The sequence below is a fragment of the Siphateles boraxobius genome, unplaced genomic scaffold (assembly GCF_051911475.1).
Source record: "Siphateles boraxobius isolate OS27281-9 unplaced genomic scaffold, OSU_SipBor_1 13, whole genome shotgun sequence".
NCBI lineage: Eukaryota > Metazoa > Chordata > Actinopteri > Cypriniformes > Leuciscidae > Siphateles > Siphateles boraxobius.
The window spans coordinates 1267788-1293826 of NW_027508733.1; the positions used below are offsets into that span (position 1 = coordinate 1267788).

At 42.1% G+C, this 26039-nt stretch overlaps 1 protein-coding gene across 1 annotated transcript; it reads left to right on the top strand.

The window, feature by feature from the left end:
• Positions 1-5528: 5528 nt before the first annotated feature.
• On the top strand, positions 5529-8837 carry LOC143735716 (uncharacterized). The gene is made up of 2 exons (XM_077225907.1): positions 5529-5567; positions 6499-8837. Exon 2 carries the CDS (start codon positions 6504-6506, stop codon positions 7362-7364), a length of 861 nt encoding a protein of 286 aa, XP_077082022.1. The 5' UTR covers positions 5529-5567; positions 6499-6503; the 3' UTR covers positions 7365-8837.
• Positions 8838-26039: the final 17202 nt, after the last annotated feature.

Here is a 26039-nt window from a genome sequence, read left to right on the forward strand (position 1 = left end):
GAGGACATTGCTAATGGCAGAATCCGAAGAGAATGAGTTTTTAGGGACCACAATGATTTTCTGGCCCAGGATGAGGACTGGCTTATCAGCCGTTTCAGATTTCCAAGGGCTATCCTCTTGGAGCTCTGCACTGAGTTGGGTCCGAATCTAGAGAGAGAGAGACAGCGAGGAGCCACGCAATACCCGTTCCCTTGCAGGTGCTGACAACACTTGCTTTCCTGGCAACTGGTTCTTTCCAAAGGGAACTGACAGACCGCTCAGGAATAAGCCAGACGTCTTTGAGCCGCGCAATGCCAGCGCTACCTATGGGTCGGGATCATCCGCATGTCTACCAGGTATATAAGGTTCCCACATGATGCAGTTGACCAGCCAAACATTAAAACGCAATTTGCAGCAATAGCCGGTTTTCCTAATGTAATCGGAGCGATCGACTGCACACACATTGCTATAAAGGCGCCATCTGAAGAAGAATTTGCATATGTGAATCGGAAACATTTCCATTCAATAAATGTGCAGATAATATCGGTTACCTTCGTGGCAGTCCTGTAGTAAATCCGACTCTCCCACAGCAGCAGATACTACTCCAGAGAGTAAAGTGTCACCCATAATTGAGGCAACTCTCTGCGCAAAGGGTGTACGTTCATCGACCCCTTTACCATTGCCTGTTCTGCCCACACTTTGTCGGTGCGCAGCAGTTCTCCATTTAACGTCCACCTTTATATCAGACCATTTCTTTTTAAGGTCATTTACAGTGCGACTTTCAGATCCCACCGCATTGACGGCATCAGCCAAACTCTCCCACTCATATTTTTTACTTTTGTTATTAATTCCGGAGGACAAAGTTCCAAATATTTTTTTCTCGTTTCTACCTCCAATAGTAGCACCTCCGATTCACTTTCTGTAAAGTTTCGCTTCTTGTCGCTTGCTTTAGCCATTTTCTTACTCCTTACTTTTGCCAAAGTTGACTCATTACCATACCATATTTAAATGTATTTAATTAAGGGAGGAGACTGGGTGGGGCGTTGTGCTCGTGCATGTGCGCTCATTGTTACGTTAATTGGGATGTACAAAGAGAATATGCGCAGAGATTCATACATCTGTTTTTTTTTGTGCGTACGCACATTTACAGCTTTGTCCGAATGCAATGTTTTAGTATGAATTCAACGCAAGTCTTTGTACATGAGGCCCCAGGTTTTGCTTCAAATTCTTCAATGATGCTCTTAATACCTAAACAATACCTAATCGTGTTAAAGAACAATAATATGATTATTAAAACCATAAACATTAACCAAGATAAATAAAAAATCTCCTAGAAGAATGACAGCAATAATCCATCTACCCTCGGCAGAAGAAAAGGACTTAAGAATCGAGCCACTAAAATTACGGTCAAATACAATCAAAACTCCAGTTCGAGTGATTAGTGCCACGTCAAAACAAAACCTTACTTCCCCACTGATTGTGCTAAAAGCTTTCATCATCATAACAAGAGTGTGTTTCTTGAAAAAAAATAAACATCCCTTTTCTGTGACGTACAAAATAAAAATAAAGCCTTGCGTTTAGATGAATCACGAATCCCCCGTACATTAAGAAAAAAACAAGACAGTTTAACCGGCATATGAACAGTAACAAAAGAAAAAGATAAAGTACTATACAACTACAATCGTAACAAAGTTATGAAATGTAATACAGAATACAATTAAAGTGCAAAACTTGAAACATATCCATACCCCTCAATAACAGTCTAGGTTATCTGTTATATCCCCTCCTTTGCTCACCTTAAACATATTAATGCTCTTACATATTTGTCAGTTTTTGCGAATGTCATTAATTATTTCGCCAATCAAAAGTACTTCAGTCAAGACGGCATTGAACATCCCTGGCATTTGCTTTCGACCTTTGTTTGTTTTCTGCAGCCAGCGAAGACAGCTAGGAGTCCATTTTACCAGATTTAACAGCTGTATTCTCTGATTTTATATCAACGGCGTCAACATGTGTTGTGAGATCGGAGATGAGGGTAGAATTGCATGCAACCGATTTCTCGATCTCCAGAAGTCTCTCCATAAAGTAATCCTGCTTCTTACCCAGTCTCTCTATTGTTTCCAGCAAAACGGCATTCGAATGATCTGAGGCCGGGTGTCGCATTTTCGGTAAAGGGCTTGCCGCTGGAGACTCGGGAAGACACCCATCCAATGAATCCAGATCATGGGCAGTTTTGGAATAATTATGCATACGTTTAACACTTTCAGATTTCAGGATATCGTCCACCTCCATCATGACGCCACACAGGAGAGCTCAAATCCACATGTTGTGCAGCCTATCGTTAATAGTCGTTGAGTGGAAAAAACACAGTATCTTTGCTGTATGGGGAGCGTGAACAAAATTAAAATCAGCGCATTGAGGAGTCTTTAAAGGGGTAGAAAAATCAAGTTTTGCACAAAATTCAAGAAAGAGACAAGAAAATGTGACCTACACCCATCTTGATGACGCCCCACTCAAATTGATGCTTCCTCGTTTCCCTACTCCTCCATCCTCCAGAATGTGACCCGGAAACCAATCGAATTCATCCATCTTGACGGACCTCTCAATTTTGGAATTGCGCCGCGGGGAATGAGGAGTTATGAGCGAGGATTATGGAAGTGAAATAATGCCAAATAATTTTGATACAAAAGAGCCTGTTGAATTGCACTACTTGAAAAAAATAGGCATTGCATTAACCATGCTTGCATTTGAATGCATTGTATTTTTATGGCTTTCATTTTTATGGGCTGAAATTCAATGTTGCATTTGCATTTGCAATGTTGCATTTGCTCTGATAGTGGCCTTCAGCTCTCCTGCATTTTTTGGGTCTAGCGTATCGCATCTTCCTCTTCACAATACCCCATAGATCTTCTATAGGGTTAAGGTCAGGCAATTTTGCTGGCCAATTAAGAACAGGGATACCATGGTCCTTAAACCAAGTACTGGTAGCTTTGGCACTGTGTGCAGATGCCAAGTCCTGTTGGAAAATGAAATCTGCATCTCCATAAAGTTAGGCAGCAGCAGGAAGCATGAAGTGCTCTAAAACTTCCTGGTAGACTGCTGTGTTGACCTTGGACCTCAGAAAACACAGTGGACCAACACCAGCAGATGACATGGCAGCCCAAACCATCACTGACTGTGGAAACTTTACACTGGACTTCAAGCTACGTGGATTCTGTGCCTCTCCTATCTTCCTCCAGACTCTGGGACCTTGATTTCCAAAGGAAATGCAAAATTTACTTTCATCAGAGAACATAACTTTGGACCACTCAGCAGCAGTCCAGTCCTTTTTGTCTTTAGCCCAGGTGAGGCACTTCTAACGCTGTGTCTTGTTCAAGAGTGGCTTGACACAAGGAATGCGACAGCTGAAACCCATGTCTTGCATACGTCTGTGCGTGGTGGTTCTTGAAGCACTGACTCCAGCTGCAGTCCACTCTTTGTGAATCTCCCCCACATTTTTGAATGGGTTTTGTTTCACAATCCTCTCCAGGGTGCGGTTATCCCTATTGCTTGTACACTTTTTTTCTACCACATATTTTCCTTCCCTTCGCCTCTCTATTAATGTGCTTGGACACAGAGCTCTGTGAACAGCCAGCCTCTTTAGCAATGACCTTTTGTGTCTTGCCCTCCTTGTCCAAGATGTCAATAGTCGTCTTTTGGACAGCTGTCAAGTCAGCAGTCTTCGCCATGATTGTGTAGCCTACAGAACTAGACTGAGAGACCATTTAAAGACCTTTGCAGGTGTTTTGAGTTAATTAGCTGATTAGAGTGTGGCACCAGGTGTTTTCAATATTGAACCTTTTCCACAATATTCTAATTTTCTGAGATACTGATTTGGGGGTTTTCATTAGTTGTCAGTTATAATCATCAAAATTAAAAGGAATGAACACATTTACTTCTATCTGACGCTTTTATCCAAAGCGACTTACAATTGCAATTGAATATAATATCCAAGTTTCACTTTTTGAATGGAATTACTCAAATCAACTTTTTGATGATATTCTAATTATATGCAGCACCTGTACAGTATATGTCAGAAATGGAACAGGGCATCAGTTTACTGTCGTGTCACGCATCCAGTAGACAGCCTCTACTTTTAGACATGCTGGTTTTATATTTGTGAATATTTTACCTTTCACATACTTGAATGCTTAGCGCATTCATTTCTATTTTTACACCGCTCCCTGCAATACTCAATTTCATTGTGCCTTATGAACACACTGGCGCTGATTCTTCAATCGTGCCATAGCGCTCTGTTATTGCAGGACAACAACCGATAACAGCGAGTCATCTTGAGGTAAAACAATCCTGTTAAAATAATATTCTGTATTCAATTATTTACTTACGTGGCAAGTTTCGCAGTGGGGTCTTGTATCACCCTGACGTTTCGGTAATACTTTATAATAATGGTCCGTCATTAATAAGTAACTTTGCAGGAAGAAATGCAGGAAATTTGTAGCACTACATTAACACTTCAATTATGACAAATTATAAATAATTACTAATCACAGCATTAAAGTGTCTGAGACGTTAGCAATTTTTTTAGCAATCTTTTTTAATCTCAACTTGGTCTTAAAATACATAACTAGTTACTCAAATGTTACCTAGTCACTATGCAGGAACTACTAGTGACCTGGATCATTACTTTTAAGTGGAAAAATATGTTTTTAACTTTAAAATAATGGTCCAGATCACTAGTAGTTCCTGCATAGTGACTAGGTAACACTTGAGTAATTAGAGATGCATTTTATGAGTATATTCAGAGTAAAAATGATGACTAATTTCCTCATAGACACACAATAATGTTCTTTATAATTTGTCAGTAAGTTAATATTTATTAATGAGGCTAATTTCATTAAGTAATTATTGATTACCTAATAAGGCACTATCTCCTAAATTCGATATTACTTATTGATTAGTTGAGCTTTCTTCTAGATTAGTTAATAGTAGTAGCTAATGCCGGACCATTATTATAAAGTGTTACAGAAGTTTCATTTGTATATCAAAATTTCAATTGTTTTACTGTCTTGTCTTGTCTCACATGTTTGGGAACCACTGGTCTATGGCTCATCACTGTTGACATATAAAAAAATTTGCTCTGAATGATTGTATTTCCCATTAATTTCCTATGTGCCCACTTTTGTCCATGAAAGGCAAATTACGTTTTTTCAACCACTTAACATTTTTTAATCGAGTTAAAAAAAATGTACGTGTGTGTTCAGGTGTTAAACTTGTGAAAAGTAGCCAATTAAGTCTTGTACCTCTCAGATAAAGGAAACTATTTTTTTTAATGATTTTGCCCACATTTGTCTGTAAGGCCCCTTTGAGGGTTAAATAAATTCTTTAACTGTTTAATAAATTATTTTTCAAAATACATAAAACTGAGATTTAATTTTTGATTACATTAACTTTTCGCGCTATTTTTTTTTTGTGTGTGTTATAAATGTTATTTTAAATCGTTAGCAATATTTGGCGCGTTTATCTGGCATCACCGCGCTGACGTCATCATTAGTTTCCTCTCTGTCAGCGCGTTTGTTGTGTCTTCTGAGGTGAGTTCTGCAGTTCAGATATTTCGCGTATTTACACATCCATAAAATACAATTTACACAGTTTGTTTAAGCGACATTTACAGGGTTATTTCTGAATTGTTTTCATCGGATAAAGCGCCAAATGTGCGTCTTTTCTGGCGTCTGTAGACTGATTTATGCCGCGTTCCAGGCAACCTGTAACCCGCGTTTTTCCAACCTTATACCCGTGAAAGTGCACTGGAACGGCAGTCAAACCCATGACTTCCCAACCGTGAACTCGTACTTGATGGATGTACTCCCAGTTACGAGCACTGAGGTCACATAGCCCGCGAAACCATACAAAACAACAATGGCAGCCCCTTCGGATGCAGTGTTTCTGCATGCGGTAACGTTACACGGTGAGAATACAATTTAGGACAATTTAACGTCTCAGTCAAATTATTAATAATATAATAATAAACACACGATTATGTATTACAATGTTATGTGTCTCTGAAACAATAAGTATGTATATTGCGCTTAGGTAGTTTGGCGTGACTGGCCTGGAACGCTACAAAGTTGTGGTTTGAAGTCGTGATTTACGTGCTCAAAAACCTGCCTGGAACATGCCATTAGTTCAGCACGAAACGAAAAAAAAACTCTAAAAATGGGTGTCATATTGTTGTAGTTTGTATGTTTGTAAATTGTGATATGTAACACTATAATTTTTTATTATAGATGAATTATAATATTTAAGGTTATATTCTGATGGTCTGAACTCAAATGTTTTCTTTTTACCACAGAGACCAAGAATTACTGTAGAATAACTATAATGCCCAAAGTTTACAGTGCAAATATGCACAATAATGTCAACATATGAATGAAACGCACTGCCGCTAACCACAATATACCTCATTTGTGGAAATCAATTCATAAAAATGCATTAAAATTATGATTTTTATTTTCATTTCAGGCCCGATGGAGGAGAATCAGGAGATTGTAGAGGAGAAACATCATGTCAAAACTGAAGAGAAAACTCCCTCACAGACTGAAAGTATTTCTTTGAAAATAAGAGACAAGAAATATTTCATCTGCCATAAGTGTCTGAGTAGTTTCACACGACAAGAAGCCCTTCAGGAACACATGAACATCCACACTGGTGAGAAACTGCATGAATGTGATCAATGTGGCAAAACATTTTTGTGTGCTTCAGCCCTAAAGAGCCACCTCAGAGTTCATTCACAGGAGAGACCATATTCATGTTCTTTGTGTGGAAAGAGTTTTAAATACAAACAAAGTCTCGAGATTCACACAAGGGTCCACACTGGAGAGAAACCGTTCACATGTGATCAGTGTGGGAAGAGTTTTACACAATCATCAAACCTTCAGGAACACATGAACATTCACACTGGAGAGAAACCATACGAATGTGATCAATGTGCCAAAACATTTTCGAGGGCTACAGGCCTATCGACCCACATGTTAGTTCATTCACAGGAGAAACCACATTCATGTTCTTTGTGTGGAAAGAGATTTTCACGTCTGCAGAGTTTAAAATTTCATCAGAAAATACATACTGGTGAAAAAGATCATAAGTGCTTTGAGTGTGGGAAGAGTTTTATCACCGCTATAAGTTTGAAACTACACTGGAGGAGTCACACTGGAGAGAAACCATACAAGTGTTCACACTGCGACAAGAGATTCCGTCGGTCTGAACATGTGAAAACACACGAGAGGATCCACACTGGAGAGAAACCGTATCACTGCACTCCATGTGGGAAGAGTTTCACTCAAATATCTTCTCTACGCAGTCATATAAAATACAATCACAGCAAGTAATTCATATTCAGATCCAGCACTTTCAGGTCTAATGCTGTCATCACCGAACGTGACACAATAATGGTGCGTTCACACCGGACGCGAATAGCGCGTCAGGCGCGAGTGATTTCAATGTTAAGTCAATGCAAAGACGCGTTACGGCGTAAAAAGTTCCTGCGGCGCGAATGAGGCGTAGAGCGCGGCGCGGTAGACGCGAATTCGCCTCATTCGTGCGTCAAGTTCGCGCGTTACGCGCAAATGATTTAGTTAGTGCTATTTGTGCATTCACGCGTTTGACGAGAATTCGCGTCTGCCGCCCGAGTTGAAAAATCTGAACTTCTGCGTCAATTCGCGCCGCGTTAACCAATCAGGAGCCTAGCTGCATGCTGCTGTCACGTGGTGAAGTATCTGGATGCTTCAATAAATTTTGTAACATGACTGGTTCTAATGCACAACAAAGCAAATATTTTATCACATAAAACTTGGTTTCAATATATGAGACATTCATCTTGTATTGAATGCTATTTATTCCATATCTAGGTATATGAAATATTATTATAATGTAAAGACAACCAACATACTGCATAAGTTCGTGTCTGGACAGTGTTGTGTGTGAGAGAGAGAAAAATCACAGGACAGATTAATCACTTTTGGAGGCTGGCTCCATTTATCATCAAAACAAAAATAAATGACAGATTAGGTGGATGAGGGCGAGGGTGATCCTCGCTCCGATGCGGGACAACAGGTCATCAAGCTGACCGCGGGACAGGCGGAAGTACCGCTGAAAGCCGCCGTCATCCAGGCGCAGCTCCTGGAGCGAGCCAATGGTAAAACTCGCCACACTGGGTTCGCCTTCGAAGGGTCTGATGGACACAAATACGGCGACGATGATCCCTACGCCGCCGTTCTGCTCTCCAGAGCAAATACAGAGCGGTGACTCCCCGATGAATGCTCGATCAACATAAAAAAGATGGCCGCCAACGGGTTTCGATCAGGGTTTCGTCAGTTTCACTCTTGACATTCGAATTAACACAAAGTGATCAAGCGTCAAACTAGACGCGAATCTGACGCGCTATTCGCGTCCGGTGTGAACGCACAGTTATACCGTCAAGCAATAAAATCTCTATTCACAATCTGTTCTAACCAGCCACAACGAGCGACAGGACAAAGAAACATCTTCTAAATTTGAGAGATGTGAGATGATTATTCTTGTATATAATTTTGCTTCATGGTATAAATAAATATCATTATACTTTATTATGAGTTAAATGTTATGTATTATTTTTATGATACATTTTTATCATAGTTTGTTTGTACTTTTAAGAAGGAAAATATACAGGGTTTTTTTACAGGTTCAGACTGTTATTTTTCTTTCTTTTGTAGAGATATGTCATATTTTTTATACTTTGTATTTTCATTTTCAACTTTCATTGTTAATTTTTCTGTCTACTTATTATTCTTGCAGATGATAGACTGAGATTAAATGAACTGCTGACTCTCTACGTCTTTAACCGTTTTTTTTTTAAATATGTTTTATTGATGTTTTTTATACAGTATTTGGCGCGGGTTTTTGATAATCGACCGTTAATTTTGACCCGCGGTGATGACGACATTACCAGCGCGCGCTCCTTCAGTCAGTTGTGTCGAGTCTTCTGAGGTGAACGGTTAACGCGGTTTCGTGTTACTGTAAAATACTCTTTACGCTGTTTAAAGAACATTTTACGCGGTCATTTCGGAATTGTTTCCATCGTGTCCATTCCAGAAGATATCAGTTTCACCTACAAAACGGTATGTTAGTGAACTGCTTTGCTCCCTTGAATGGAGTTATTAGGAAATAGAACATAATGTTTGATAAGGATGGGTGTCATTAGTTGTATGACTTTATATAACTGCTATGTTTCTGTATCATTTAAGAAATGATAGTAGGTAAGTGACAAACACGTTTTAGAAGTTCGTTTTTAATATTTAATAATACATTATAAACTGATATAGACAAAGGTTTAACAATCCAGTTCCTAAATGACTTAAAATCTCTTCCCTGCTTTTTATTTTTAAAGATATAACCAATGTTCTGAGGTAGATCAGACATATCACGGTTCAGTTGGTGTTTTAATATTGAAACACATTAAATAAATACAATAATATATATATATCTTTCTTTATAAATAAATATATTTCTTTCAAAATGATTAGAAACCCTCATCTGACGGTGTTTAATACCGACAGAGTTGACACAAACTGATGGAGGTGGACAAATGTCCAACTGAAGTTTACGATAACTGTGACAAAACAACAAATTAAGACAACTAGCCTAACTCATTTTTTAACTAATATGTAATTTAAACAATCCTTCCAGTGGTTTGTTTTGATCCTTTTAGCAATACAGTACGTCCCATATTTCCTTTAGATGTAACTTTTAAGTAGTTTTATTTTGATGAATTTCTTTATATTTTTTTTACATGTTTTGTGCCCTATCGCAAGAATCATTGTAATATTAGACCACTTGCTTTCAGCATATTCTGAAACAATCTGTTTCTAGCAGCAAATACTTATATATAATAATAAAGTGAGATGATCTACTGCTGATCCTGAATGGCTTATTTAATGAGTATTGATAGTCTATGGATCATCGCTATTACCAGAACAGCTGAAAAGCCTCTTTATTTAATGTCAATAGATCCTGTTTTCACCTCATTCATTATGCTGATGTCTTCAGATCTGTATTTTGTCAACAGACTTGAGCAAACCACACGATCAGCTGTTGTGACATCCGTGATTAACTGTTTCAAATAAAAAACAAGTAGTTACGTCTAACTCAATTGGTAGGTTATTTGTTTCTTGTAAATTTGTATATTTATTTGTATAATACTTTTTATATATATATATATATTCTTATATAGTTTATGTTTTGGTATCTGGTAACTTTGTTAACAGTTTTTCTACAATTCTTTGCCAATATGTTAATGAGAGGTAAGATAAATGTATGAAAAAAGTATGTAGATGAAATAGAGGTAGAAATAAAAAGGTAGATTTTGTCAATTCCAACAATTTGAGATTCATTTACTTAAACGTTACTTTACTTGACAGATAGGTGAATATAAATACTTAAAATGTGTGTATATTTTTTTTTAAACTCAGTAAGTGATTTCTTATTTAGTCAGATCTGCTCCTCCTCCTTCAGTGAAGCTCCTCCCACTGCAATTCGCCAATAATGCTGGAATATTATACACAAGCGCAACAACTTAAAAGATATGAGCGTCAGGTTTAAATAATCTCTGTTAATATCTTGATATTGATGAAACTTGCTTATTTTGTGGTCTTGTTGAAGAAACAGCCCATTTATTTTGTGATTGTAGTATAACCAGTACATTTAGGGTCGAATTAAGTTCTTATATTTTTAACCCCTCTAATGTGACCCACAGTTTCATCCTTAAAGATATATTTTTTTTATTACAAAAACCCAAATCGTCATCTCTTGAATATGTTGTTAATTTCTTTATTTTATATCCAAAATGTTCACCCACATGCAAAAAGCCCTTTTGGGCCCACAAGGGCTGCCCTTTATGTTTTCCTCTTTTTCTTGTAGAATGCTTCATCCCTCGGGCTTATAAATAACGACAAAATCGAGTTTTATGTATTATTCAAAGATGTCTTTTTTCTGTGTATTTAATATATTATGATGGATGCAAACCCATATTTATGTTTTCTGTCATTATGATTGTTCATTGTTAAATATGCAATGAATCTTTCCCTGATCTTGTATGTAACTAAGTTCTGCAATAAAAAGATTATGAGCAACAGGTGCACCTCATAACACCTCATAACATCAGTAACTCGACAGCCGTACCTAGAACGGTTTTTCTCAGCAGTCTGCACATTGCTCGCAGCACACAGCTGTGCCTTTGGTCAAAACTGTTGATTTTTATACTAGAAAAATGTATCACTCCTTAAAAAACATTATCCCAGAATGAATTGCATCGCTAGCCCACCTCAAAACTTAAACACAATAATAATGATAAATGCTGACCAAAACTTTTTTTATTGAAAATTATACATTTTAGTAAAACAAGCAAAATGTAATTTGTTTTGTCATATGACATAAATATGCATGAGTACACATTAGATAAAATGCAGTAAATACAGTTATAGCCAAGCAATGAATTAAAGCATAAATATATTAAATAATTGTATTTTATTTACTGACAACAATAAGAAACATGAATAAATAAGTAAAATAATGAATAAAAGTAACCATCACAATAAACAAATGCATATACATGTCAACAACACAAGAAACAAGGCTTTATTCAAACTAGAATCTGCCATCTCAACACAGCGGTTCCCATTCTGTGGCTGTATTCTGATGAATCAGCTGACCACCAGAGGTGAGCGTGCCGGAGGTTGTTCTGAGGTAATAAGGGCAGGTGGAGTGATGGAGGGACTCATAAGGGCAGGTATAGTGATGGAGGGTCTCATAAGGGCAGGTGGAGTGATGGAGGGACTCTTAAGGGCGGCTGGAGTGATGGAGGGACTCATAAGGGCAGGTGGAGTGATGGAGGGACTCTTAAGGGCGGGTGGAGTGATGGAGGGACTCTTAAGGGCGGGTGGAGTGATGGAGGGTCTCATAAGTGCAGGTGGAGTGATGGAGGGACTCTTAAGGGCGGGTGGAGTGATGGAGGGACTCATAAGTGCAGGTGGAGTGATGGAGGGTCTCATAAGGGCAGGTGGAGTGATGGAGGGACTCTTAAGGGCGGGTGGAGTGATGGAGGGTCTCATAAGGGCAGGTGGAGTGATGGAGGGTCTCATAAGGGCAGGTGGAGTGATGGAGGGTCTCATAAGGTCAGGTGGAGTGATGGAGGGTCTCATAAGGGCAGGTGGAGTGATGGAGGGACTCTTAAGGGCGGGTGGAGTGATGGAGGGTCTCATAAGGGCAGGTGGAGTGATGGAGGGTCTCATAAGGGCAGGTGGAGTGATGGAGGGACTCTTAAGGGCGGGTGGAGTGATGGAGGGACTCTTAAGGGCGGGTGGAGTGATGGAGGGACTCTTAAGGGCGGGTGGAGTGATGGAGGGTCTCATAAGGGCAGGTGGAGTGATGGAGGGACTCTTAAGGGCGGGTGGAGTGATGGAGGGTCTCTTAAGGGCAGGTGGAGTGATGGAGGGACTCTTAAGGGCAGGTGGAGTGATGGAGGGTCTCATAAGGGCGGGTGGAGTGATGGAGGGACTCTTAAGGGCAGGTGGAGTGATGGAGGGACTCTTAAGGGCGGGTGGAGTGATGGAGGGTCTCATAAGGGCAGGTGGAGTGATGGAGGGACTCTTAAGGGCGGGTGGAGTGATGGAGGGTCTCTTAAGGGCAGGTGGAGTGATGGAGGGACTCTTAAGGGCGGGTGGAGTGATGGAGGGACTCTTAAGGGCAGGTGGAGTGATGGAGGGTCTCATAAGGGCAGGTGGAGTGATGGAGGGACTCTTAAGGGCGGGTGGAGTGATGGAGGGACTCTTAAGGGCAGGTGGAGTGATGGAGGGTCTCATAAGGGCAGGTGGAGTGATGGAGGGTCTCATAAGGGCAGGTGGAGTGATGGAGGGACTCTTAAGGGCAGGTGGAGTGATGGAGGGTCTCATAAGGGCAGGTGGAGTGATGGAGGGTCTCATAAGGGCAGGTGGAGTGATGGAGGGTCTCATAAGGGCAGGTGGAGTGATGGAGGGACTCTTAAGGGCGGGTGGATTGATGGAGGGACTCTTAAGGGCGGGTGGAGTGATGGAGGGTCTCATAAGGGCAGGTGGAGTGATGGAGGGACTCTTAAGGGCGGGTGGAGTGATGGAGGGTCTCATAAGGTCAGGTGGAGTGATGGAGGGTCTCATAAGGGCAGGTGGAGTGATGGAGGGACTCTTAAGGGCGGGTGGAGTGATGGAGGGTCTCATAAGGGCAGGTGGAGTGATGGAGGGTCTCATAAGGGCAGGTGGAGTGATGGAGGGTCTCATAAGGGCAGGTGGAGTGATGGAGGGACTCTTAAGGGCGGGTGGAGTGATGGAGGGACTCTTAAGGGCGGGTGGAGTGATGGAGGGTCTCATAAGGGCAGGTGGAGTGATGGAGGGACTCTTAAGGGCGGGTGGAGTGATGGAGGGTCTCTTAAGGGCAGGTGGAGTGATGGAGGGACTCTTAAGGGCAGGTGGAGTGATGGAGGGTCTCATAAGGGCGGGTGGAGTGATGGAGGGACTCTTAAGGGCAGGTGGAGTGATGGAGGGACTCTTAAGGGCGGGTGGAGTGATGGAGGGTCTCATAAGGGCAGGTGGAGTGATGGAGGGACTCTTAAGGGCGGGTGGAGTGATGGAGGGTCTCTTAAGGGCAGGTGGAGTGATGGAGGGACTCTTAAGGGCGGGTGGAGTGATGGAGGGACTCTTAAGGGCAGGTGGAGTGATGGAGGGTCTCATAAGGGCAGGTGGAGTGATGGAGGGACTCTTAAGGGCGGGTGGAGTGATGGAGGGACTCTTAAGGGCAGGTGGAGTGATGGAGGGTCTCATAAGGGCAGGTGGAGTGATGGAGGGTCTCATAAGGGCAGGTGGAGTGATGGAGGGACTCTTAAGGGCAGGTGGAGTGATGGAGGGTCTCATAAGGGCAGGTGGAGTGATGGAGGGTCTCATAAGGGCAGGTGGAGTGATGGAGGGTCTCATAAGGGCAGGTGGAGTGATGGAGGGACTCTTAAGGGCGGGTGGATTGATGGAGGGACTCTTAAGGGCGGGTGGAGTGATGGAGGGTCTCATAAGGGCAGGTGGAGTGATGGAGGGACTCTTAAGGGCGGGTGGAGTGATGGAGGGACTCTTAAGGGCGGGTGGAGTGATGGAGGGACTCTTAAGGGCGGGTGGATTGATGGAGGGACTCTTAAGGGCGGGTGGAGTGATGGAGGGTCTCATAAGGGCAGGTGGAGTGATGGAGGGACTCTTAAGGGCGGGTGGAGTGATGGAGGGACTCTTAAGGGCGGGTGGAGTGATGGAGGGTCTCATAAGGGCAGGTGGATTGATGGAGGGTCTCATAAGGGCAGGTGGAGTGATGGAGGGTCTCATAAGGGCAGGTGGAGTGATGGAGGGTCTCATAAGGGCAGGTGGAGTGATGGAGGGACTCTTAAGGGCGGGTGGAGTGATGGAGGGTCTCATAAGGGCAGGTGGAGTGATTGAGGGACTCTTAAGGGCGGGTGGAGTGATGGAGGGACTCTTAAGGGCGGGTGGAGTGATGGAGGGACTCTTAAGGGCGGGTGGAGGGATGGAGGGTCTCATAAGGGCAGGTGGAGTGATGGAGGGACTCTTAAGGGCAGGTGGAGTGATGGAGGGACTCTTAAGGGCAGGTGGAGTGATGGAGGGTCTCATAAGGGCAGGTGGAGTGATGGAGGGACTCTTAAGGGCAGGTGGAGTGATGGAGGGTCTCATAAGGGCAGGTGGAGTGATGGAGGGACTCTTAAGGGCGGGTGGAGTGATGGAGGGACTCACAAGGGCAGGTGGAGTGATGGAGGGACTCTTAAGGGCGGGTGGAGTGATTGAGGGACTCATCCAGGGCACCATTTCCAGGATATAGCTCCGGGCTCTCCATCCTCAGTGCTCACACCAGTCTGCAGACATTTCAGATCCGAATCAGAAAAGCGCTGGAATAACTTTGAAATTACAATAATTAAAATAAAGTAAGATTTAAATAGATTTTGTTATGCATTTCTGTAGTATACTCATTCAAAGCCTTTGATGCAGCATTCAGCGTCATGAGCCACTCTCCCCTCTCTCCCAAATGTTCCTCAATTGATAAACATTACTTATGGACAAATAAAATAGATAACTTATGTTTAGTTACTTTATAGATCTGTTTATTTGCCTTACTTACGGCACATTTATGTAATGTAAACAGTGTTGACACAACAGTAAATTCTAAAATAGCACACAAACATCAGATGTCTATATCATGTTGTGATGTGCGCATCTGCAATACTTATAGAAGATTTTCCTTTCAGATTTAAATAGACATTTAAAATAAGCATCTTTAAGATGTATATGGTTTATGTACATCCACTTTGGAGATGTGTGCTTACTGGAGCTACCCTGATAGCAATACCTAATGGAACGTGTTTTTACAGCAGAATCACAACTATACAATACTGTCTAACGTCTTTACACCTTCAACAGTGTACTCTAGTCTACAGTATTTTAACACAAGGAACCGCATTTACTCACATTTGAAAACACCCGCGTCCCTGTTCTCCGCGATGTTGATAGTGACGTATCCTCTCACGTGGCCTCCTGGGATAGAAAACTATCCGTCGATGGGTGCTTCAGAATCTGTGCAGAAGCTGTAAGTCATCTGGGAACTTCTCGCCTACTCTTTTATAAATACTGAGGTTTCGAACGTACTACTTCTTTCACATACTGTTTTCTCCTACTATATAGTAGTGATGTTACGTAGGACACTGAAGCTTCGATGTGCGTATCGCATATGCGAAGCAATTTCTATTGAAGCCCCGTATCGGGGTGTGTATTGGTTTCCCAGAGTCACGTGATCGATGACAAATGAAGCCTCACTTTCTGTCCAATCACGTGCGCGTTTCGCTTTGGGTGTCAGAAGGCTCGAACCCCAGATCTTACTTAACGAGTCCTTGTTGGCTCAGTCTGATTGATGGGTTTGTGAGTGCTGTACTTTGAAAGTTACATTTAAATAACCAAAACTTCTTTATTCCTTTTTTGTTGTTGTTGTGTCTTTTTGTTTTTGTAAAATCTTTGCACTTTTTAGGTTTTTTAGGTATTATTATTGTTATTTGGGCTTAGGGGAGAGGGTGTTGGTGTTTGGTTAAGGGTTTGTAGAAGACTAAAAATAGAAGACTTCCTCTATCTGGGAATATTTATAGCTTCCGTATGCATTTCTAAAAAAGAAGAAGATTTTTTATTTATTTATTTATTATTTAAAATGTTAGCCTACTTATTTTATTGTTGTATTTTATAATTGTTGACCGTTGATGTGTCTTACATTATGTCAATGTACAGTCACTCCTAATCATTTTTTCCCCTCCTCACACTTCTGAGGTGGAAACCTTTGTCTTCTGTCGGACAGTGCAGTAGACCAGCACAAACAAGCTCAAATGCCACTTCTGATCCGATAGAAGTGGATAAATACCTTACAGAGACAAACATAAAGAGCTGAAGAACTAACATGTCTACCCCCATCTATATACATTGGCATTACAATTTCTGTGTACCCCGGCCTCCTCTGTGCCATGTGAAAGAGTGTCTCTAAGGCTGTGGTGTAGAGGAGAAGTAGACTCAGCCACAACATTGGGAAACAGCTTTTGTTTCTTAATAAAAATAATTCAAAACTTTATCACCTTTCTGTCATTCCTACAGTTACATAATCACTATCACTGCCAAGTGTCATAAGTGTGTGTGTGTGTGTGTGTGTGTGTGTGTGTGTGTGTGTGTGTGTGTGTGTGTGTGTGTGTGTTTGTGTGTGTGTGTGTGTGTGTGTGTGTGTGTGGAAAGAGAGAGATAGTAGGCCTACATTAGGCCTCTTATTGAATCATATAAGCTAATTGTATATTTTGTCACATTTTAATGGGTAAAGGAATTTATTTAATGGACAAATAAAACACAAACGTGTAAGGCTTTTATTTGTAGACATAACATTGAAATTATGGAGTGTCTTGTGGTTGCTTCATCTGGCAGAGCTTCTTACGAAGGCTTCTGGCTGCTTTATTTTAAATAAGCACTAGATGGCGCTGTTCTCGACACTCTCGAAGCTTTGAGTCTTTTCCCGGAACTGTTAGGGGAAAGCCTCATTGCTTCATGAGGCTTCATTTCCCCATCCCTACTATATAGTAGGTAAGTAGGCATATTCGAACGCACTATGAGTATACGCACGTCCGAATCTCACGAGAATTAGTACGTCACCCAGGTAATTCTCGCCTACTCTTTTATGAATACTAAGGATTTGTACATACTTTTTCGCTCGCCTACTGCTTTCCCCCTACTATATAGTAGGGAAGTATGCGGTTTCGAACGCAGCCGGTGAGTGCTTTTATGCTGACTGCGATGATCGGATGACGTGCAGGTGATAGTGATCTCTGTGATTGGGAAGTGCATGCAGGTGAGGGCCATGGAGGATGATGGGAAATTTAGTGAGGAGGTGGTGACTTAGCTGGTGACTGTGACAAATAGTCCTTGCTCACAGAAAAATGGGACTTTTAACATATAATTTCAGACGTGATGCTGGAGAATGAGGAGAGTGAAGAGAAAACTGGAGAAAAAAACTCACTCACAGACTGAAAGTATTTCTTTACTGAAAAGAAGAGAAAAGAAATGTTTCACTTGCCGTCAGTGTGGAAATAGTTTCACACACACACACAGAATCTCAAGGTTCACATGAGGATTCACACTGGAGAGAAACCGTTCACATGTGATCAGTGTGGGAAGAGTTTTACACAACAAGGGAATCTTAAGTCTCACATGAACATCCACACTAGAGAGAAACTGCACAAATGTGATCAATTTGGTAAGGCTGATTTATTTTTAACTTGTTCTTCATTGTTGTTTTTAATTACCTAGTTCTTCCACTTGTCGTGTATTTAGAAAAGAGAGGCGAGATATTCTGTCTTGTAGGTTTGCAACTGGCCTTCACTTTTATTATCTGGATATGCTTTGCTATCTTGTTAGTCAATAAAAATAAGTTTGTTAGTTTTTACATTTTTGTTTTTGATTCACAATGTATTATATATGTAAATACATGTATAAATGCATGAAATACCCATATTTTTGGTTTTATTGATGTTTTGCACTTTTTTTATAATCTGCCTTTGATTTCGTTTCACGGCGATGACGTCATCACTAGCGCACACTTCCTTCAGTCAGGGTGAGTCTCAATCAAGAGGGTAATCCATCAGCCGGAAACTGAAGCCTCGCGGGCGCCGCCATTGTAGCAGAACTTCACCTGCTGTTAGCATTCCATTGACTCCCATTCATTTTGGCATCACTTTGACACCAAATAACTTTACATCTGAGGCGTCCAAATACTTCATTTGTCCATCATTTATTTCTAAAGAAACACAACAATGTATAAAAGCCTCCATTACTTTGTATCTTACGTTATGGCCACGTAGAAGCCGTTTTTGTTAAAAACAGGCTAATGATTGCGTCATAACCACGCGACTTTATGTTGCACAATAGAGAAATTACCGTATAGACAGGACGAGAAGCTCGCAGGCAATCTTTTACTGTCTATGAGGTAATTGGGGGGACATAGAGGCATAAAGTCAAGGGAGAAGCCCATAGATAGAGAGTCCATAAAAGCAACAGGTCAAAATATTTCAACAACGTTTTTGAGGAATTATGTGATTCAGATTTGTCTTGGCACAGCGACTAGAAGATTTACAACGTTGAGACTGTCGTCAAGCTCAGTTTGAGCCTGCGCTGTCGCTCAGCCATCAGGAAGGAAGTGCAATAATCGGGCTTCAGTCTTCTCCGTTGAAATCAATGGGGTCGCTGTGTCCATTTCTTTTACTGTCTATGGTCTCAATACTCAAACTGATGCTTCCTCGTTTCCTCACTCCTCCATCTTGAAGGACATCTCAATTCTGAAATCGGAGTGAGGAGTTATGAGCGAGCATGTGCAGTGTGAGTGTCATTACTCTAGCTTGTGTCTGGTTGGAGAAAAACGACGTCCCCGGTCTCCCCTACCACAAATTTTATTTCTAGCGCCATTTATACGCCAAAAATAGTTTTTGCGTGCATGATAAGCACTGTAAATCCCTTAAGTAGGATTAGGGGTGTGGAGTGCATGCATATTACATTTTCAATTTTTCAATTTTCAACACGCATCAAGTGCATATTATTGAAATTATCACTGATTATTGAAAGTGCTATAGGCTATAAATGCCTCATTCATTCATATCATATGCACGCAAAAACTATTTTTGGCGTAAATGGCACGAGAAATAAAATTTATGCTATAGATGTAAACACATATAAACTCGTGGAGATTCAGGACAAGGCCAGGACAGCGGTCAAGTCTGTGGAGTCGACAAGAGCGCGCAAGTAGATTTTTTCTTAATATCCAGTTCTCCTGTTGTTTCAGTTTAGTATTTATCTCAAGCTAGTGCTATTTTCGATTCTGTGGTTATTTTAATTTTTTACCTTCTCACAAATCTGTATTTTAATTAGACACGTTGCTACTTTTTATAAGAGCCGCGTCTGGATATTATTGCAATTTAAATTGCATAGCACTTAAGTGAGTCACTGGCCAACAGCTAGTTTCGATCTCTGACATTTTCGGATTATTCGAGGGTGCTGTGTTAATTGGTGCGCCGAGACAGCTGTCCTCACTCAGTAATTTGAGCGCATTATATCTATGTAGTGTGCGCGCTGTCGGGGAAGCGGCAGCGGAAGCGTATCAGCCTTCTCGTGTGAAGACCGACTCGGGTAAAGACCATCGACTCTACCTTTGCGACTCCACCGAGCAACGACACCAGCTAAGCACTTAAGTATCTTCCTCTCCCTCTCCTTTCCTACTTGCACTCTATTTCCCTTAATCAACATGTGCTTTCAGTACATTCCTATTGTCTCTCGACAATGCTCTCTCATCACGCACAGAAGGCAGCGCAATACTGCTAATTTGCGTCCCCTTCTCTCATCCACACACACACACACCTCTCTCTTTCTATGGGTCTATGGAATTGTCAGTCAGCAGTCAATAAAGCTGACTTCATTCCTGCCTTTGCATCTCTATCAACTCAGCTTTGTTGAGGACCTGGATGTGCTGCTGTCCTCTTTCCCTGAGGATGGCACTCCACTTGTAGTCTTTGGCGATTTCAACATTCATCTAGAGAAGCCGTATGCTACAGATTTCATCTCTCTCCTAGCCTCATTCGATCTCAAACAGCTCATCACCACAGGTACTCACAAGTCAGGCAACCAACTGGACCTGGTCTACACACGCAACTGCATCACAGTCAACATTTTGGTGAAACCTCTCTATGTTTCAGATCATTTCCTCATTACTTTCGATCTACAACTAACTATCCACACTCCACCAACTCCCCTACCAGTTACTTTCAGACGAAACCTGCGCTCACTTTCTCCCTCCCGTCTTTCCTCTGCTGTGTCATCTTCTCTTCCCTCACCCTCACAATTCTCATCTCTAGATGTGAATACCGCAACGGATACTTTATGCTCCACTTTAACTTCTTCCTTGGACACTATCTGCCCTCTCTCCTCCAGGCCAGCACGCGCTATTCCCTCTAACCCCTGGTTATCTGAGGTTCTTCGTGAACATCGGACCAAACTCAGGGCAATGGAGAGGAAATGGCGCAAATCAAAAGATACATCTGACCTGAGTATGTATCAATCTCTGCTCTCTTCCTTTTCTGCTGATGTTCACGCCGCAAAATCTTCATATTTCCACAACAAGATCAACACCGCCTCTAACACACGAACATTTTTCAAGACATTCAACTCTCTGCTCTGTCCACCTCCACCACCACCCACCTCCTCGCTAACTGCTGATGATTTTGCTAACTTCTTCACTAACAAAACAACAACCATTAGCAGTCAGTTCTCTCCTCCACACACACAGGAACCTAGTCCAACCTCTCCCACAGCCAATAACCTTCTCTCCTCCTTCTCTCCACTAACCGAGGAAGAAGTATCTAAACTTCTCCTCTCCAGTCATCCTATCACCTGCCCTCTAGACCCCATCCCCTTACACCTTCTACAAGCCATCTCTCCCACACTTCTACCAGCACTCACACACATCACCAACTCATCCCTCCATACTGGCATTTTTCCAACAGCATTTAAGCAGGCTCGGGTAACCCCACTGCTTAAAAAATCAACATTAAACACATCACTTCTAGAGAATTACAGACCTGTCTCTCTCCTACCATTCATTGCAAAAACACTTGAACGAGTTGCTTTCAACCAAGTATCATCTTTCCTGTCTCTGAACAACCAGCTGGATGTTAACCAATCTGGCTTCAAGAAAGGCCATTCAACCGAGACTGCACTACTGTCGGTCACAGAAGCCCTGCAGATCGGTAAAGCTGCTTCCAAATCATCAGTTCTCATTCTGCTGGATCTTTCTGCTGCCTTCGACACTGTGAATCATCAGATCCTTCTGTCCACCCTCTCATCACTGGGCATCACTGGAACTTCCCTCCACTGGTTTGAGTCCTATCTCACAGGTAGGTCATTCAGGGTCGCATGGAGAGGCGAGGTATCCAAAGCACATCGACTGACCACAGGGGTTCCCCAGGGTTCAGTCTTGGACCCCTCCTCTTCTCCATTTACACCACATCATTGGGACCCATCATACAGGCACATGGTTTCTCTTACCATTGCTATGCTGATGACACCCAGCTCTACCTCTCATTTCAACCAGACGATCCCCCAGTAGCTGCACGTATCTCTAGCCCTCTGGCGGACATCTCTGCATGGATGAAGGAACATCACCTGCAGCTCAATCTGGCAAAGACTGAGCTTCTCGTTCTCCCTTCCAATCCGTGTCTACAGCACGACTTCACTATCCAGCTAGATTCTTTCTCAATCACCCCATCAAGGTCGGTCAGAAATCTTGGAGTAATCTTTGATGACCAGCTAAACTTCACAGACCACATTTCAAAGACAACTCGATCATGCAGGTTTGCAATGAGCATGCAACACAACGTCTTTTCCAGGCCCTGGTTATTTCTAGGCTTGATTACTGCAATGCTCTTCTAGCTGGTCTTCCATCATGTGCAACTAAACCCTTACAAATGATCCAGAATGCTGCTGCTCGTCTTGTCTTCAACGAGCCCAAAAGGGCCCACGTCACTCCGCTGTTCATCTCCCTGCATTGGCTACCACTCGCTGCTCGAATCAAGTTCAAGGCGCTGACACTTGCTTACAGATTGACCACTGGCTCAACTCCCTCCTACTTTCACTCGCTCCTACTGGTCTACATCCCTACCAGAAGCCTACGATCGATCAATGAGCGACGGCTCGTGGTACCATCACAGAGAGGCACAAAATCACTGTCCAGAACATTCTCATTCACGGTTCCATGCTGGTGGAATGACCTACCCACCCTCGTCCGGAATGCAGAATCCCTGACAGCATTCAAAAGACAACTGAAAACTCATCTCTTCCGTGAGCACTTAACATAGAGAAAAAAGAAGAAAAAAAGAAAAAAAAACTTTTTCTTGAAATCTTCGCTTGTCTGGTTTATGCTACTCTGAGCAATGTTTGAACTTTGTATTCTGAGCACTTCTTGCGTTGTTTTTGCCTCTCCACGATGACTCGCTTGGTTTAATCCTCAAATGTAAGTCGCTTTGGATAAAAGCGTCTGCTAAATGACTAAATGTAAATGTAAATACGCACTTTCATAAGATCGTAGCGGGCTTTAACGAGAAGCAGTGGGTCCGAAATTGTAGGATGAGCAAGCCAACCTTTGAAATGTTTTCGACGTGTGTAAACACTCCTCTCCTACGACGACACAACATTTCGCAGATGCGCGTCAGGGTTTTTCTTGTCATTAAACCGTGGAGACGGAGCATAGTGCCTCAGAAAATCCAATCTGCCTGTTTACATGACAGTCGCATTGGCACATATCTGATTTATATCTGATTTATTTCCACATATGAACGAGGGCTGAAACCGATCATGAAATATCCGAATGCATGCGTTTTTTTCCTTTTTTTTGTCATAGAACACATCCGATCTGTCACATATGAGCAAAAAATCGGAACTGGGTCACATTTCACTGACAGTGTAAACGAGGCCTTAGTCATGCAGTTTTTATATTTGTGAATATTTTACCTTTCACAAACTTGTCCATGCTTAGTGCATTCATTTCTATTTTAACACAGCTCCCTGCAATACTCAATTTCATTGTGACTCATCAACACAGCGCTGATTCTTCAATCGTGCGAGTCTTCTTGAGGTAAAACAATCATGTTAAAATAATATTCTGTATTCAATTATTTACTTATGTGGCAAGTTTCGCAGTGGGGTCTTGTATCACCATTAAGACGTTTCTGTAATAGTTTATACTACTATTAAATAATATGGAAACAAGCTTAACTAATCAGTGAGTAATGTCGAATTTAGGACTAAGGGGGCTTTCACACTGGCAGTTTAGTTCGGAACGGGGCACGGTTTGCATGAAAAATCACTAATGTGAACGCTGTCATGGGACCCGGATGCGCACTGGGGTACCGAACTCGAGACTACCTGGAGGAGGTGGTCTGAGGGCGCTTACATACTTGGTTCGATTGCCTGTTCCGAACCCAAGTTCGATTGCTCCCCCCTCCCCCTGCCCCCGATGGACTGTGTTCACATTATATTATTTGTATCCGAACTGTGGTACGCTTGCGACATCAAGCTGCATCTGGCACGTAATCGTGTTGCTTGGTAACCGGCGCCGCTATGAATGAAAAGGCGTCAAAATGGATAGAATTGCTCGCTTCACATTTGTTCTTCTTTTTTTAACCTTTGGTTTTGTTTTCAAAGAAAACATCCAGAAACACACTTGCGTCTGTCTGCCGCAAAAGTACTAAAATCGTTCCAAAGACAGCTGGCTGTCAGCCGAAGACAATTTTTGCGGAGGCAAGCATTAATCATCTCTCTGCTTGCAGTGCGTCAATCCCGCTTTTCGTCAAGGTAAGTGTATGCACACACACACACACACTGATGACTGTCCTGTCAACCACATACATTATACGTCATCAATAGCGGTTCACTTCCGCGGTTTGGTTCGATTGCGTTCATATCAGCAGCGAATCGTACTGGAGTTCACATGAACCGTACCCCAGACCACCTTTTTAAGCGGACCAGAGTACGGTTCGCGAGTGTGCACCCGAGTTCGGAAGACAGCGTTCACATCATCCAAACGACCCGAACTCTTTCGTCATTCGAACCCGGGTGCGCACCAAAAGTGCTAGTGTGAAAGCCCCCTGAGTTCGGTTGCTTCCGAACCGTGCTGCGGTTCGTGTGTAAGGGTGCTTTCACACCTGCCTCGTTTAGTTTGGTTGAATCGCACTAGAGTTCGTTTTCCCCCTTGGTGCGGTTCGTTTGGGCAGGTGTGAAAGTAGCAATCGTACTCGGGTGCGCACCAAAAGCGGACCAAATAAGCGCACCGAGACCTCCTCGAAGAGGTGGTCTCAGTACGCTTTCAAACGAACTCTGGATCGGTTCGTTTGTGGTGAGTACGTGATCCGACCTCAAACAGACCCAACTGCCAAAAAACTGCGCAGTTTTGGACTAAACCAGCTACAGTAGTCAAACAAAATTATTATTTAGATTGTCAATAGCGCTCCCTTTAAGCCATGACTGACTTACCGCGTTCTGCACTCTCACTAAAATCGCATCATAAACACTGAAGTTGTCCGCACTACACAGTGAATTTCTTATTTATATCGCGTCTAGACTTTGTTGTTTATGGGGGGATTTGCGAAAGGATAAAGCTCTTGCTGATTCTGAACATGCATTGTAAGGGAATTCTCTGCATGTTTGCCGTATTTTCCACTTTGTTTACTTCTGGGAGTTCTGTTGGAATTTTACCGCACGTTAATTCTGACCAATTTAAGTGCAGTTGTGGAAATATGTTTAAGACACATCTGGCCAACGAGTGATGTGGATGTTGTCACGTGACTGCATTTTGGTTCGTTTCATCAACTTATCAACTGATTCGGACCAGAGCAGTCAGTGTGGTGTGAAACACCTGAGAAATTATACAAAGTATAATGTTTCGCCCTTAGTCCGACTCTGGACCAAATGAACCGAACTACAGGTGTGAAAATGTGAAAGCAACTCGGACTCGGGTACGCACTTGTTCAGGAAAAAAAGTATCCCGCACATGCGTTTTAGCTGATTATGATGTATTCAGTTAATTTAAACTCATGTAAGGGATGATAGTGTTGATGATTAACCTTGGATACGAGCAAGAGTGAGTCTGCAGTGTATTCGCGCATATTGCGTGCAATCAGGGCAACAAATTAATGGAAATCAAGGGGTCTCCTCAAAAGAGTCCATTTGCAAGCAGTGGAAAGACACCGTAAACCTGTGTTGTTTACACAGCTATGCATAAAAGCCCCAAATTAATAAAAACACAATATATTGACTCGCGTCATGTTTTCTATCATGCGACTTGCACGTTTGCAATGACGTAAGATGCACGCAAACGGACCAGAGTTCGATAGAATCAAGTCGAGTGTGAAAGCAGACCAACGCTGCGGGGAAGTGTATCCCCGGTCGCAGGAGCGCGCTCGCATTCAGCAGAACGTGTGCCATTGGTTTGACCAAGGTAAATGAAACGATAATACGTGAATTGTTTAAGTTATCATATTACTATTGTTGTTTTATCAACGAGGTTTAGCAAAGACAGCCATCACGTGGCCCATCTATCAAAATTAATTATTTTATTCTTCTGAAGGCTAACGATCGAACTTCATTGCACTGATTTGAGAATGTCTAGTTACTGAAAAACCAAGACGACCATACCGTTTCACTCATAAAGCAAACAGCCTTTGGATATTAAATTGTTCTGAAACCCCCTTACCATGGTGAATTATTATCAAAATGATTTAATAATGCATTGCACTTAAATAGTAGGCTGGTCAATGTCATACACAAAAAGTGATTGTACAGATGATGCCTATCATCAAGTGTTTTATTTTTTGAATACTTTACATCATGTAGAGAGTGGTAATA